We start from the raw sequence: 17,242 nt of genomic DNA, 5'->3' as shown, positions 1-17,242 counted from the left end.
CTGCATTATTACTTTCTTATCAAGTCAGTACTTCCTGGTGCCAAAATCTGCTGAACTGATATATAAAGCTATAACCTGAAAGAGATGCCTTAGCATAGATGAACTCAAACATATTTTGGGCAAAAAGTATTCTGCCAGACTCTGATTAGTCACATAGGTACAACTCTACTGACTTCAAGAGAAAAACTGAGGATTTACACCTAGTAAATTCCGTTTGGTATAACAGAAATCAGAATCTGGCTCATTGTGTCTCAAATATTCAATCTTTAAAGTGGAACAATGTTGGAGGAAATTTTCATGCTTTTTAGGCCTGTAAATCACTCCGCAGAAATTTTAGAGAAAGGGAAACAGACAGTATAAAGGTAACAAAAACATGCTTTAAGACACGCCCAGAGATACCAAGAAGTATTCCCGAAGTCAGACTACATTATTAGGTGAATGTAAAATAACTGAAGCGTTGCCAGCACTTGTGATTTTATCACAGTAATCAGTGTTCTTCTTAAAGTCCTAGCTTGCTTGCTTATGGAATCCTGTGATTAGGAGAGCAACTCAGCTTCCAGTGCAAAAAGGAGAAAGAAAAGTAGGTTTCTAGCCTCATAGTGGAAGAGAAAAATCTTTAAAATGTGACCGAAGTGCACTGTAAAGTCTCAAAAATGAAAAGACAAATATAGACAGAAATCAAAATAGATTTGGCGCGGGGGAGAGAACTCCTGATTTTTACACCAAACTCATGCTATTGGGGACCTGACTCATGATTTTTAAGCACTTAGGCTTGGCAATATTGTAATTATTAGATAAATACTGTGTGACCTAGCTGTATAGGAAAAAAATCTAAATTACCATTCTTATAATTATTTATTTTACTTCACTTGTTGCAAGGTGGCCAGGTGCAAGGCTCTTAACTATAAATTTATGACAAAGCAAATGCAAAATGAAAAACTATTATATATTTATATATATATATATATATATATATATATATATATATAACCCCCCAAAATATCCAGTCATATGTTGCTAACCATTTCTAGCAAAAGAAATGTATACCAAACATATATGATGCTCTACCTAACAATACACCACTTAGCATTTTATATTATCAAAGCACTGTTCAAGCATTGACAAATTTTCATGACACCCCAGTGAGTAGATAAGCAAGTATAACTACAGATGGGGGGGAAACAGGCGCAGCTCCTTGCCCAGACCATATGGAATGCCAGTGGTAGAACAAGGATTACAAGTTACAAGTATCCTGCTTCCAAGCTTCATGTGCAGTTCATCACACCAGATCTGTAATGGGAATTTAAGCTTGCTCCTATTGAAGACTATGGTAAAACTCTGAGTTCAATGGTGCAAGATCAAGCCCATATACTTTAAAATCGGTTTACAAAAATTTATTATCATCATTTTCTCCCTTAAGATTTTCTTCAGGCTGAATGTACAATCATTACCTTCTTGCTTTCCTATCTAAAGGGCCTGATCCTGCCAGATGCTGAGCTCCCTCATCTCCCTCTGTAGCCAGAGTGAGGGTGCTCAGCACTCAGTAGAATGTGGCCCACAAAGCAGCACCACTTTTACACCTGTTAAAAGTTAAAAATAAACTCAGCTAAAAAGGCAGGTTCAAATGTAGAGGCATTAGAATATCGCCTCTTTGTTACTACTCCACATTCTCTTTCATGCAAATTGCTTTGCCTCTGCTCCAGTGAAGAAAGAATCATCATTTCAACAAATGTGCCCCATCAGGTTTCTCCAGTAAGACCGCAAAATTAATTTAGACTTGTGGGTGCTCGTATAAAACAGACTCATGCAGCAAGCAACTCATTCTACTTTAATACTTTCCATTTCACCCTCTGGCTTTCTTGTGGGCCATAATGCAATCAAAGCAAAAATACAGATGTGCTTTATATTCTAACGAACAACCAGAACAATTTGTTTCAAAACTGCTGACGCTTAATGAGGTGCATATCTGCTTTTAGCTATAACTATTTAATGAACTGGCTTGATAGGAGAAAGGATATTTCTGTACAAAACACAAAGCATCAATGCAGCACCACCCTCTCTACCCTTTTACACATACGCAGCTCAATTTAAAATATGTGCTCATTTATTTTCTGCTTCTTTTTCTTTTTTTTACCAATCAGTCCTTTCAATCATAAAGGGAATATCCTTGCCAAAGCAGTCTGTGTGGATATACAGCTTCCTTGGCATTAACAAATATGATTAGATTAGTTATTTATAAACTGAGTCAGCACTTACCCTCTTTAAAAGAAATGGCAAGGCTAGAAACATTTCTAATATAGTCTGCAACAGCAAACTCCAGTCACCTACGTGTTCTCCCTCTACAAGTGCACTGAGGCTCCAGCACACAAGATGAAAACTTTTTAAAACCTCAGCTCAAACAAACCCCCCTACCTTTGAGGCTTTTCCCCCCCTTCAGTTTTTGTCCATTGTGAAAGGCTGCATCTTTAGTTGTTGCAGCTACGCACGCACGCACACACTGACCACCGAGACACACAAAACAGGGCTTTCTTCAGCTTGCTGGTATTTCAAGTCATTCATGTGATATCTTTGGCTGAGCTTGTTTAATTCATTCCTGCTGCTACTCAACGGGAAGTCACGCCTAGCAAGGGTTGGCTCAACAGTAATCACTGCAGATACTCCCTGACCAACAGTATACGAGGGCTAATCTCACCTTATGAATATCAAGAATGTAAATCTGTTTCAAAGCCAATGGATTCCTAGACCTTCAGAGAAAAAATGCAACAGGGACATAGCATAGCCAGGGACTAAGAAGCTTTAAAAGTTTTTCCTAGAATACATACTCTGCTCTCCTATTGTGCTTCTGGAGCATTAAGGATAGCTATTTATCATGGGCCATGCATATCATCTTGGTGCCATCACCATGACGACATGGTAAACAGGATTTGAATTTCGATCTAGCGATCTGGGGGTGGTTTGGGGGGAGTGGGGTTGAGGTTGGAGAATAACTTTGCAAAAAAGTACAATGTTTTGATCCGTATACCTGCAAGAAAACATGTACATAACTGACATAGCACACAAAGAAAAAAGAAAAAAAAAATGGCTTGATGTTTATAAAGGCAAAGATTCCACACACATGATCTGCATGTGTGATTGCGGAAATGCACTTCACACACATAAAAGACAGTGATAAAATTATCAGAAGATGTAATAACCAAATATCAAAATGTATTCCAATGGCTACAGGGCATTTTCAAATCATACACAACAATAAAGCTCTCTGCTACTAATAAGGCAACCCATCTTAATGAACATTGGATCAAGAAAGCTGAATTATCCACACAATAAACTGCAGTTGGCAGTCAGCCAACTTCCGGCACGTTCTGGAGAAAAGGCTGAATTACTTTGACATCTCAAGGCAGCTATACTCAGAGGTATGGACTGACGGACAAACCCTCGGCAGCAGAACTATTGTGGCTGCACAAGGAGGGAGCAAGCTTGTTGGGAGACTATGCCGGGGACGGGCACCACCTGTGCAGCACACCTGCCACTGGATGCATCGTCTCGTCCTACACAATATGGACTGCAACAGTAGCTTCGGAACTGCACTGTTGCTGCGCCACAACTATAGAAGAAGGGTCCCCTACCTCCTCTCCCCAAAGGGGTTCTTCAGTGCCCAGCCCCGTTACATGAGCAGTGTGTCAGGAGAAGGTACAGATGGACACGCTTCACAGGAATTGATTTTGAAACAATAAAATTCTGAAAAATTCAAGGTCTGAAAATGAAGGTAGCTGAATTCAGCAGCATGTCAGCTGGACAGGATGCCAGGCCTAATAGGGGCTTTCCTAAGAACAATAACGCCTTATGAGTAAGTGGGTGATTTAGAAAGAATAAATAGCGCAATAAGTGGTTGATGTGTTTGTGCCAAAGGATATACGGCTGGATGCACAGGCTGCATTTTTAGGGAAACTGTTGACTTGTCCTTCAAGGAAGTCGGCTTACCCAGCTATTGTGAAGTTTTACCCAGACCAACACTTACTGTGGTTCTTCTAGCATAAGGACAGAACTGTCCAGGTGTTTGGTATCTGTTATGAGCCACAATATCATCAGAACATTCATGTCTCTTGAAGGACTTCAGATGTCTCCAGAGTGAAGTGAAGATCCATCCAGATAACACACTCTCATGAAGAGATAAGTATGTTTTGGAGCAGCTATACAACATATGTGGGCCATGAGGCTACATTCAGGTTTGGTTCCCCTTATCAGAACGTAAGTCCATTCAGTGGCCAAACTGGTTTTGTTTTCAAATCCAAATGATATTCTTGGTTTAATTTAAATAGGAAGGAGAACAACTAGATGAATAATGAGCCTGTCATAGTTCCACGTCAAACTGGAGCTCTGACCTCTCCTGGTCTTCTTCAAGTGCCCCCCTCTCAAGTCTTAGGCTATCACCTCTCTCAGGGTGGAACAACACAATTCTCCCACTCTCAGACCTGGCCTTGGTCTGCAGTCCCCTGGTATTAACTGTGATTACCTCAGCATGCCTAATATATTCAGTGCCTGTGTTATGTTCCTCCAGGAGCAGTGACCAAACAGTAACCAAACAGCACTGTTAAAGCACATTATTATGTATTAAGAACAAATGCACCAGAGAGAAAGAGATTTTAAAACATTAAAATGGACTATGCACATGTCTAGCTTCTACATGGGGACCCTGGTAGGTCTAACCTTCCTATAACACCCCCGATTCTGAGACCTTTTAAAGAGGTGGGTGGCATAATCTATCCCCTTTAATTCACAAACCAGTTCACTCCTGTGTCCTTTAGGGAGAGTGTCTTTAAAAGATGCTCAGCCTTTTGAATCATCCCCCTGCTCTGAGAACCAGTCACTTGTTAACTGTTTATAGCCTCTGATCTGTTAACTCCCAGCACTGACAAACCAAGGTTTGCAACTTTGCTGGACACAGGATGTAGGATTTTCGAAGCTAAAAGTTTTCCCCACTGACATTAATTGGGTACCCCAAGTGCAGTAAATAATTTGTTTGTTTAGTTTATTATAAATAATTGCTTAGTCCAGTAGTTAGGCAGAAATATGGCAAAGGTAGACCAGAAGAAAATCACAAAGAGAGCAGATTTCACTGTTTCATCTGGTTTTAGCTAAGGCCTGATAACTAGCAATGATGGTACTTGTTTGTTATAATGTAAAAAAGCAAGGTTTTCAAGGGGTTTCTTTGTCAGAGCTTTTCCTTAGCCCTCCTGAATCACACCATGATGGGAAGGAATCTCCTAGACTGGATCCTGTTGCAACTATTTTGGCCAATTCTTATAACAGTATTTCAAGTGCACTTTGGAGTTTTCTTATCTGGGAGTCATTGTGTTGCCTTCCTGCTTATTTCTCCAACAGTACCCCTATTAAGCTAGATCAATAAATTCACTCAGAGTAGTCTAATAATGCAATATAACTATACAGTAACCTCTCTTCACTGACTAGGTCACATACTGTATTCACAGAATTATTACATATCAGTATTCTTAGTTTATTACACTGCTGCTCCAAGTCTGCCACAGAACCGTATTCCTTTAGATTCACACAGAAACCAATAAATCTTTTGTTGCCCATTGGGACTGGATTTTTGAGCTGCACTTCTATTTGGACATTTAGATCTAAATTTTTCCAAACACCCTCAGGTACTGCAGATGCAATATTTCACCCACAAATAAATGCAAATAGCAGTAGGCTCAATTATTTGTGGCAGCAGTTGTAGCTGTTCAGAAGCCTAATCAAACTTGACGACTGAAGCAAACAGGTAATTAGGGTGCAGTATTAGAGGTCAGTTTGAAACCCAGTTTAAAAATTAATATGCCACATCCTGTCATCTAGTTCATTGTGCCCAGGGGGATTTCACCCAAGCTGGCTGATTTAGAACAAGATCCTTAAGGAACTAATGGGGTTTTTTGAGGATGAAGATGATGTGACCATGCTTCTTTGTACATGTGAGAAAAGACAGTTACCTTTCCGTAACTGGTGTTCTTCGAGATGTGTTGCTCATGTCCATTCCATAATAGGTGTGCATGCTCGCCATGTGCACTGGTGTCAGAAGTTTTTCCCCTAGCAGTACCCATAGGGGAGCGCCCCTAGCAACCCCTGGAGTGGAGCCTCCATGGTGCGGTATAATGGGTGCTGCGCGCTCCCCCCACCCACAGTTCCTTCTTGCCAGACAACGCCAACAGAGGGGAAGGAGGGCGGGGTGTGGAATAGACATGAGCAACAAATCTCAAAGGACACCAGTTATGGAAAAGGTAACTGTCTTTTCTTCTTCAAGTGATTGCTCATGCGTATTCCACAATAGGTGATTCCAAGCTATATCTTTTGGAGGTGGGTAGGAGTTCACAAATTTCTGGGATGGAGCGCTGCCCTGCCAAACCCAGCGTCCTCCCTGGTCTGGGAGACGATCACATAATGAGAGGTGAAAGTGTGAACTGAAGACCACGGGGCGGCCCTACAAATGTCCTGAATGGGGACATGGGCCAAAAAGGCAGCCGACAAGGCCTGAGCCCTAGTCGAGTGTGCCCACACAACTGACGGCGGGGGATTCCCGCCAGGTCATAGCAGGTACGGATGCACGAGGTGATCCAGTTGGAGAGCTGCTGAGTGGAGATCGACCGACCTTTCATGCACTCAGCCAAGATGATGAACAGCTGCGAGGACTTCCTGAATGGCTTAGTTTGCTCCGGGTAAAAGGCCAGAGCTCGTCTCACATCCAGCATGTGGAGGCAGCGCACCTCACTGGACACATGGGGTTTAGGGCAGAGGACCCGCAGGAAAATGTCCTGACCCATGTGGTAGGCAGAGACCACCTTTAGGAGGAACGAAGGATTTGAGCGGAGCTGGACCTTATCCTTATGGAATACCGTGTAAGGGGGCTCGGAGGTCAGGGCCCTGAGTTCCAAGACCCACCTAGCCGACGTGACCGCCACCAGGAAAGCTACCTTCCAGGAGAGGTGCGACCAGGAGCACGTAGCTAGTGGCTCAAATAAGGGGCCCGTGAGGCAGGCCAGCACCAGATTCAGGTCCCACTGTGGGCCTAACGTACGGGAAGAGACGATCCAATTCCTTAAGGAATCGGCCAGTCATAGCATGGGAGAATACCATGTGGCCCTGCACCGGCAGGTGGAAGGCCGATATGGCCGCCAAGTGCACCCTGATGGAAGAGGGCACCAGGCCCTGGGCCCTAAGGTGAAAGAGATAATCCAAAATTAGCTGGATCGGGGCAGCCACAGGTGAAACCGAGACCACTTTGACAAGACGACTCGGCGTTTCCAAGAGGATGCCCTGAACTCCTTCCGAGCACGTCCTTTCCTCCCGGCCTAACCATTGAGCAGCCACGCCGTGAGGTGGAGTGCCGCTAGGTTGGGGTGGAGGAGGCGGCCCTGGTCCTGAGAGAGCAGGTCCAGGTGGGACGGCAACGGCCACGGCGGGGCACCCGCCAAGCTCGTGAGGGTCCCGTCCCAATGCTGCCTGGGCCACGCCAGGGCAATCAGGAGGACCCGGGCCCTGTCCATGTTTATTTTTTCCAGGACTTTGCCTATCAGCGGGAACGGGGGGAAGGCACAGAGGAACCAGCCCAACCAGGACAGGAGGAAGGCATCGGAGATAGCGCCCCGTCCCAGCCCACCCCCCGGAGCAGAACTGGGGACAGCGACGGTTCTGCTGAGCCACAAACAGGTCCACCTGGGAAACTCCCCACTCTTGGAAAAGTCTGTGCACCGCCTCTGGGTAAAGAGACCACTCGTGCTAGAGAAATCCTGCTCAAGTGATCCGCTTGCGAGTTCCAGGCGCCTGGTAGGTGGTAGGCCTCTGGGCAAATGTCGTGGGCTATACAGAAGTCCCACAGCCTGAGGGCTTACTGGCAGAGGGAAGAGGATTGGACCCTGCCTTGCCCGTTGATGTAAAACATAGAGGCTGTGTTGTCCGTGAGAACCCTGACCACCCGGCCCTCCAAGTGCGAGCGGAAGGCCATGCACACTAGCCGGACAGCCCAGAGCTCCTTGACATTTATGTGGAGGACCAGGTCCTGGACAGACCACAGACCTTGGGTTTCAGCGTTCCCCACATGGGCTTCCCACCCCAGGTCCGATGCATGGGACAGGGGGCCTGCCCCTGATGGGGGCCTGCCCCTGAACGGGACCCCGTGGAGCATGTTCCCCGGGGAGGACCACCATCGTAGAGAGGCGATCACCGGTTCGGGCACAGTGAGGACTTTGTCCATCCTGTCTCTGGCCTGGGAGAACGCCGAGGCAAGCCATAGCTGGAGGGGCCTCATCCTGAGTCTGACCCAAGAGCTGGAGACATGCTCTGGCTGTTGTCACCGGAAACCCTGTGATTGTGTCAATGATCCCTTTCAGGGTCTCGAACCTGTCCAGTGGGAGGGAGGCTCCGGCCAACGTGGCGTCCAGGACCACCCCGATAAATTCTATGTGTTGCACCGGGACTAACATGGACTTGGTGTCGTTTACCAACAGGCCCAGAGTGGCGCAGCTGGACAGAAGGAATGACACATGATCCCACACCTGCGACCAGGAGCTGCCCTTGACCAACCAGTTGTCCAGATAGGGGAAGATCTGGACCCCATGGCACCTGAGGTAGGCCACCACCACCACCGACATACACTTTGTAAACACCCTGGGTGCAGTGGACAGCCCAAACGGGAGGACCGTAAACTGGTAGTGTTCCTGCCCAACCATGAAACAGAGGACGCTTTTGTGCCCCTCAAATATATGAATATGAAAGTATGCATCCTGCAGATCGAGGGCAGCGTACCAGTCCCCAGGATCCAGGGAGGGGATGATGGAGGCCAGGGAGACCATACGGAACTTGAGCTTTACCACATACTGGTTCAGGCCTCGCAGGTCCAGGATGGGCCTGAGCCCCCCTTTGGCCTTCGGGATAAGGAAATAGCGGGAGTAGTACCCCTTGCGTTCGAACTCCACTGGCACCCTTTCCACCACTCCTAGGCCAAGGAGCCGCCCCACCTCCTGCTCGAGCAGAGCCTCATGAGAGGGGTCCCCCAGGAGGAATGGGGGCTGAGGGTGGTTGGGTGGGATGGAGTAAACTGGAGAACGTAACCCCGGGAGATGGTGTTGAGGACCCATCGGTCCGAGGTCAGCTGCGACCATGTTGGGAGGAAAGCACACAACCAGTTGGAGAAGGGAAGCTTTACTGTGGGTGGATCCCGGATGTGAATTGGTAGGGTGCCCCCAGGTGTCCCGTCAAAACCACTGCTTCCCTGCCTCTTTGCCCTTGGAAGACCCAGGCTGGGGGGGCAGGCTGAGACTGCCTCTGTAGGCGCTTCTTATAGTCCCACGCCTTTTTGTAAGGGGGCTCATATTTAGAGTGGGTGGCCTAGGCAGGAGCCTGCTGTGACTTAAACTTAGGTTTAGCTGGAGCCGGAACATAGAGGCCCAGAGTCGGAAGCATGGTGTGGGAGTCTTTCAGGCCATGCAGTTTTATAACCGTTTGTTCTGCAAACACAGCCTTGCCGTCAAACGGGAGGTCCTGCAAGGAGGTCTGTGCCTCACTGGACAGCCCAGAAAGCAGGAGCTACGATGCCCTTCTCATGGACACCGCAGAGGCCATGGACCACATGGCCGTGTCTGCCACATCCAACGCTGCCAGCAGGGTTGGCCTGGCAGCCGCTGTAACCTCCTCCACCAGCGATTTGAACTCCTTCCTGCCACACTCCTGGAGGGAGTCCTCGAACTTGGGCAGAGAGCCCCACAGATTGAACTCATACCGGCCCAGGAGAGCCTGATGGTTTGCCACCCGTAACTGGAAGCTCAAGGATGAATGAATTTTTCTCCCAAATGAATCCAGCCTCCTTGAATCCTTATTCTTCGGAGTAGGGGCTGGTTGGCTCTGTGGTTGACCAACTCGACCATCAGGAAGTTAGGAGCAGGGCGGGTGTATAGGTATTCATGTCCTCTGGCAGGCAGAAATTACTTGCGTTCCACTCTCTTAGCGATGGGGGGGCCAATGAGGCTGGGGTTTGCCACAGGGCATTTGAAATTTTTGCCACCCCTTCGTGGAGAGGCAAGGCCACCCTGCCCAGTACCGAGGCGGATAGGACGTTAAAAAGGAAGTCTGAGGGCTCCTCCTCTGAAGGTTGAGGTTTGAGGTCACCCTTTTTAATAGCTCTTTGTGGGCTTTAGAGTCCTCCTGCGGGATGGAGGGAGGAGGGACCGTAATCACCTCATCAAAGGAGAGCGAGGAAGAAGGTGTGGTACTTTGCATGTCCACCAGCACTGGAGGGTCCACTACCTGGTTGCTCTCCAGGCACAGCACTGAGGATGTACGTCCCACCGACTCCTTCCTCGGAGGCTGGGAGAGGGAGGCCAACGGCCGGTCCAAAGCTCTGGCCACCGAGTGAGCCCCCAACGGGGGCTGTGTCGGGGGCCACGATGCCCACTGGTACCACTGGGCCAGTCACGGGGCCCAGTACCACTGCACCGTGCTGTGGCACCGGCAGAGCAGGCTGGCTGGCCTGACCCATCGATGGGCGGCTGCGCAGGGAGGCCGGGCTGACATATGAGCTACTGCTGTCCCTGAACCGGGAAGATCGGCGGCGCCGGGAGTGGTACCGACCCCGAGACCGTGACTCCAACATGGAGGAACGGTACCGCCGGTAGCAGCTGCTTTGCGATCGGCTCTGGTGGGCGGATCCGCAACAGTGAATCGCCAGCTATCAATGCCCGGGGCTGCGGGAGCGGTGCTGTGGCGGGGTCCTGGAGCAAGGTGACAAACAGTAACTGCGTCGACGTTTGTGTCGTGACCAGCTACGATAGCCCCTTCGAGATGAGGACCTTCGGCTACGTCTGCCTTGGTCCCGTCAGTGTCCGCTCCTCAAGGCAGAGCGGTGCCCTGAGTCTCTGTCAAACAGAACCCAGACAGACAACCTGGTGGGAGTTGATGGCGACCCACGTGGACTACGTATGGAACGGTTGCTGAGTGGCGAACGGCAGCAGGAACATTCCCTTGACCGAGACCGAGTCGGGGGTGACTGCGGAGATCCCAGCGGTGGCTTGGCTCTGGACTGCATGGACATCATGACCCGAGCCACCTGCAGGGCCTCTGGCGTGGAGGGCATCCGGACATCTGGGGAAGCCTGCTCCGAACGGGCCGGACTACTCCGCTTGACTTGAGTCAGAGGCCTAGAGGCCAATGGGGGTTGAGGACTGCCCAACATGGGTCTAGTCTCTGTCCAGATTTACCCCAGTGCCGTGGTGGAGAAGGCCTCTTCTTAGCCTTCTTGGCGTGCCCCATGGACGGGGAGTGGTGCCAACTAATAGATGGCGCCGGAGGGTCGCCACGCACCGAAACCGCGGTGCCCTGTGCTGACTTGAAGCGGCGCGCCGGAGTCGATGCCGACTCCATGAGGATAGCCCAGAGCCTGTCGTCTCTCTCTCTTGGTCTGAGGCTTAAAAGACTTGCAAATCTTGCAGCGGTCGCTGAGATGGGTTTCACCCAAACAGCGTAAACAGTATGCATGCGAATCACTCACTGGCATCGGGCGCCTACAAGTGTTGCACGACTTAAAACCTGGGGTGCAGGGCATGCCCCGGCCCGGGCACACTAGCTAAACTAAACTAAAGCTAATGGAGTACTAACTAAAGGTCACATATACTGAACAAACAAGAGTTCTGGGGACAAGCTGCAGCAAAGCTGGAGCAGAGCAGTTCTGAAGCACCTTCACTGGCTGCAGAAGGAACTGAGGGGGGGGAGAATGCAGCGTTCCTTATACCGCACCATGGAGGCACCACTCCAGGGGTCACTAGTGGCGCTCCCCTACGGGTACTGTTAGGGGAAAAACTTCCGACACCGGTGCATGTGGCGAGCACGCACACCTATTGTGGAATACACATGAGCACTCGAAGAAGATAACAGGCGGAACCATTCTGCACATGCATCAGTCTGAAGAGCTCTGACTTGGGGAAGTCATAGAGAAGACAGTTACAATTGTCAAGGTAAGAAGAGATGAAGGAATGGATGAGGATTCCAGAAGAGGGGAAGCTGAGACAATGACAAATGTGGGCAATGTTTCAGAGGTCATGCTAGACAGACATAAGGGATTGCAGAGGAGCAGGAATCTGGTTAAGAATTATGCCAGTGTTACAGACAGTAAAGACAAGTAGCAAGTCTGAATTAGGAAAGGAGACTGAGAAGATGGACCTGAGTTTGAGAGTGCTCCTCCTGCCCAAGAGACAAACTTCAGGTCTTTGAGACATTCAGCACAGAAAGTCAATAACCTAAATTTCCATGGATCAGCCTGAAGACAGAGTGAGTTAACAGGAAGGAGTCATGCTAAAGGCATTGCATTGGAAGATATGTACAACTGTGAACATTATCAATTGAGATGGTGGTTGAGGAGCGTAAAGGTACAAAAGGTACAAAAATGAAAGATGGAAGAGAGGAAGAATGAAACTTTGGGATTCTTTAGAGCAAGGGCCTTGCTACAGAGGAGGAATCACCATCAGATACAGTGTATGAGCAGTGTGATAGTTAAAAGTGGAATCACAACAGGAGGAACCAAGAGACACCTAAGTCATTGTCGATAAAGTACATGAGGATGGAAGGAAGCACAGTGCTCAAAGTTGCATTGAGGTCAAGAATGAGGGAGAAGGACCCTTCATTAGCAGAAAAAATTAATTAATCACACAGCATAGAGCAGTTTCCATGCTATGCCTAGAGCAGAACTCAGACTGAAAAATGTGAAAACAGATGCACTGATTGTTTAGGGGTCTCCCAAGAAAGATGAACAGGACTCTTATTCTTCCATCTACAGCTTGTTTGCTGAAATGCCTTAGGACAAAAGGTTATGCACTCTGTGTGCTCCCTTTAGGGAGTAGCTCTAATGAGGGCAGATTCTGCTCTGATATGTAAATGTCTAGTGGTTTGCTTCATTTAGAGGATTGTCCTTGCCTGCCTCTGTAACATTTGATAAAAATCAACTTCTTAATCAATTACAACTTCAATAATTGTTACAAATTATCAAATCTCTTCTCCACTATTAACAAACTCTGATGTATAGCACAGAACGTGGAGTATTGCTATTGTAATTTTCTGCTTTTCAAAGTTTTGAATTTTATCTTCCATCTGTCTAATCTCCTTTACTAAGGAGTCCAAATATGTGTGTACTGTACTGAAGCTCTTAATCTATTGCCCTCTGGAAATATCACGGACTTTCTTACTAATGGATGTAACCTGTGTGTACTAAATCAAAAGGGCAACAAGTGGTTTAGGAAGGTTTCTCTCCTTTTTTATCATCGCCTCTCTGATTCTCTCCTGTGCCTCTTTCCATAATGCAGTATTGTTTCAAAAGGCAGCAAAAGTAGCTATGTCTCCTTTTATACCATTCATTACTTTACAAACGCCACATATGCTAAGTACCATCATTATTTAAAAGGTGACTTCATCATTATTTAAAAGGTGTTACTTCTTTATTTGCTTACCTAGAGTAGAAAGTAGGAGCAGAAACAATACATGACAAGGACAGGTACTGTCACTAAGTTCTTGTTCTTCCAACCCTTGTTTCTCCGTCTTAGCAGCTAATCTAAATAGCTCATGCAGTCAAGTCTACCTATCAGAGCTTGCAGTCTGACTCACATACATGACATCAATTCCCTAGTAATGCAAGCACAAGGCTAAATTTTCTTTTAGCCAAACTGTCTTGGAGTTACACAAACTGACACACCTTTCTCAGCCAATATAAATCATGCAGTACTTTTTTTTTTTTTTTTTGCAAAGGAAAATCACCTGACAGTACCAATTACAAAGGACCCGAACCTGAAGAAGTTAAACAATAGGTTACAAGCAGTTTTCAGGGAGTGGCTGTCTTCTGAAAATTCCTATTTAAAAAATGTCAATCGAAGTGTAAATCCATTGAATTCAACTGAGTTACAGGGGTAAATCTGGGTAAGTGGGGCCTGATACTGATCTTACCACAGTTTAAATGAGGACCAACTCCAGTGACTTCTCTGCAGTTACACTGATGTACAACCAATAGAAGTGACATGGATGTTTGCCCCACTAAATCCAAGGTAGATCCAAGGGAAAATAAGACCAGAACAATTCCTCATATCATTTTGAAATTTGCAATCTCAGGAACTATAAATAATAAAAGCCCTGCTTTATAGTGACACATTAATCAACTTCCTTTTCTGAAAAAAGTACCTTAAATTCAGTCTACATGATTTTACTCTTATTCACAAAAATAATAGTACAGAAATAAAAAGATGAATAAATAGAAGTGGTTTTATTGAGACACAGGGGGGAAAAAAGCCCGCGCACAATGGGTTAAACTTAAAAACTGTAATTTCCTGACATTGATTTCTGAATCTTAAACTGAATGGAAATTGCCATTGTCAAAAATTTTTGGTTGCCTGCCCCTCCTCTTTTCCATGAAATCTTGTATGAATTGGCGCTGCTAGTTAGAACATTTTTGACTTCTTTCTTAGTAACTAAGAAAGTAGCCATCAATCTAGTTCTTCAAACAGGGCTTATTTTTCAGCAAAGTCATCTTACATTGATTTAACTTAAATTTACGATCACAGCAAGGCAAGAAGAAAACTAGGGAATAAACTCTTTGGAAACAAGATTTTGCTGATTTTGTTTATTAACACATTGAAAGGAACTATCTAGGAAAGGAGTTCCCAATCTGTTCCCACACATTATCCCACAACTAGCTATAGACTCTTGCTGAAGCCTAGATTCCAGGATTCTTTATAGCAAGGGCCCAGACTCCTTCGCAGTTGCTAATTTTGAGAGGATTTTTAATTAAATGTATGCAAAGATTAGGATGGCAGCATATTTTACTAAACTTGGGCAGGCTAGGGTAAGAATGCTGGGTGGAGAGGACCGGGTGGGAAGTAATGGGGTGCTGGATGGGAGGTACTGGGGGATTCAGAGTAGTAGGTGGAGGAGCCTTTAAGATGATTCAGGATGAAAGGAAAAACTACTTACTTTGGAGGTGGTACTCAGTGAGCTCCCACTCTCCTTATTCCCATTCTTTTCCCCTAATGTATAACCCCTCTCACCTTATCTCTGTCACTGGCAGGCTGAGGAGGGAGGGCTACACAGGGCCCTGTTGTTCCCAGACAGTGGTAGCAAGAGGCAAGGAAGGGGGCTGCCGAGGACTCTCTGGCTCCCCAGCGGGAGCTGGAGGCAAGAGTGTTTGTGCTCTCTTTCCTGGTAGCAACAGCATTAAGAATTGAAAGAGCCATGCTGGCAAAATACAAGGATCATGCACAAGTGTTGCAAGCAACATAATGCAATGAGACTGATCCTTGCATCATTCATCTGTGGTCCTTGCACTTTTGCTGCTGTTGAGTGGGGCTTGCTCAGGGCTCCTGGTTGCAAGAATATACAAAAGGGCACCTGTTATTCCCAAGTGGCAGTAGAAGAGGGGATTGATCAGGGCTTTGTGGGTCCTTGCAGCAAGAGGGGGAATAGTCTTCTCAGATGCATGAATCCCGCCCTGAGCAGTGCTGTGACTTGACTAAGTGGGCCCTTGACTAAGTGTGCCCTCACTGGTCCTAGCCACCAGCTACATACGAAGCTGAAGGATTTTTATGTTTAGATTTTGGCCTCAGCACCCTAGAGGCCCCAAGGCTGAGAACAGTTGGTCTCGAGATGCACTCAGAGCCAGCATCAGGCCATTTCCCCACAATGCCCAGATATTGCATGGGCGGCGTCACAGACACATCATTTGAAACCCCACAGCCTAGGTTAAAGTTTTCCCCTTATAAAGAAAACTTGAAGGACAGTTAGCAGCTAACACATTTTAAAGCTCTGGGGAAAGACAGCCATAAAATCTTCAGTGGAATCTAGCCAACTTCCTTGATGTTTTACAGTCCTGATAAATCAGACACTGGGGTTGTCACAAGATAGTGTATTTCTAGCTACAGTCTGCAGACTATACTGTGAAAGCTTAACGTTTGTTAATGTCTTTGCCTGTTGCAATTTCAACATTAAACATCACACCATGATGGGCAAATAAAAAGGACTACTTTGACATTTTAGGATCAGGGTAGCATTTGACTCCCGAGAGGGCTCCACATTCCCATACTTGCCTGGCAACTTGGTACACTGAATATTAATCTCTTTGAAACATTTGTTTTCTCTTTTAAGTACTTAAGTGTCTCAGAACTACAACATAAGAACAAACATGACTTCACCTGGTATTTTACAGAAACTGAAAGGTTAAGTGGCAGATGATAAAGAAAATACAGTGAAGCAAACCCCGCAAATTACTGGATTGAAAGTCATAGAGGAAATAAACAGTATTTTTAAAAATTAAATTGTAGTAAGCAGAACAGCAATAGCACAGTGGAATCTGTACATGTGACCATCTTTATTTCGCAATTTCCTGCTGTAAGAGACTGTTACTGTAAAATCCCCAAGTGTACTGAGTACAATTCTGCTCCATCTTTATTAGAAGACCAACATGGTGAGGTAAGTGATTTTTGTCAGATCTTTGGGTAGTCACTTAAAAAAGATTTTACTGCGGTAATGATTATTCTAGTTGTATACAGTGCATGTGAAATAGCTTGCTACGAAAAAACCCAGACACAAGAGCTGCAGAAGTCTGGAGACTTCTCCAGAACCTGCCATCATTTTTTGGAGTCATTTGTACCTGTGAAAGTGAATCCAAAATGCTACTGTTCTGATTTGCATAGGTGTAAATGACAAGATATGGAACATTGGGCCCTATGTACTTGGAAAAGCAACTCAGACAGATAGCGTTTTAAATCTTACCTTCTGCATATTTGGCTTGATACATCGAACAAAGAAAGGATTAGAGGAACTTAATGTTGCCATTAAGGAATGCAGTGAGTCCTAAAACAAAGGTAGAAAAGAAGACAGTACTTTATAAACAGCTTTTTTGTAAGTCCTTCACTTTAGCCCTCTCAAAACTAAGCATTGCAGGCAGGCCCTAGAGCAACACCTAGTGATCTAGATTAGAAATTACAACAGTACAAGCTTTTCCATGATAGAGTCAGTTATGCTAATGGAGATACAGGTCTTAACATGTGAGGTGACACACTGCTCTGTTGTTTGCCCTTTTGATTAAAAGTACTGACAAGAGTTACTGATCAGCATGAAGACAGCTCTGTTTATAAAGGTACACCATCAACTTGAAAATCTCATTTCTGTCTCAAAATGCTGAACCTGTTGTAGTTACAAGTAACACTTAAGAATTCTGTCCTGC

General features: G+C 46.3%; 1 protein-coding gene across 1 annotated transcript in view; it reads right to left on the bottom strand.

Moving 5' to 3' along the window:
• Positions 1–17,242, bottom strand: part of MYO10 (myosin X) — a 295,459-nt gene that overhangs the window by 69,682 nt on the left and 208,535 nt on the right. Inside the window, exon 19 of the mRNA XM_075125436.1 lies at positions 16,789–16,869. Within this exon, the coding sequence (XP_074981537.1) occupies positions 16,789–16,869 (81 nt within the window). The remainder of the gene's footprint in view (positions 1–16,788; positions 16,870–17,242) is intronic.

This window comes from Caretta caretta, chromosome 2 (genome assembly GCF_965140235.1).
Source record: "Caretta caretta isolate rCarCar2 chromosome 2, rCarCar1.hap1, whole genome shotgun sequence".
Lineage (NCBI taxonomy): Eukaryota > Metazoa > Chordata > Testudines > Cheloniidae > Caretta > Caretta caretta.
The sequence above is the reverse complement of the archived record's forward strand: the minus strand, read 5'-3'. Positions and strand labels throughout refer to the sequence as shown.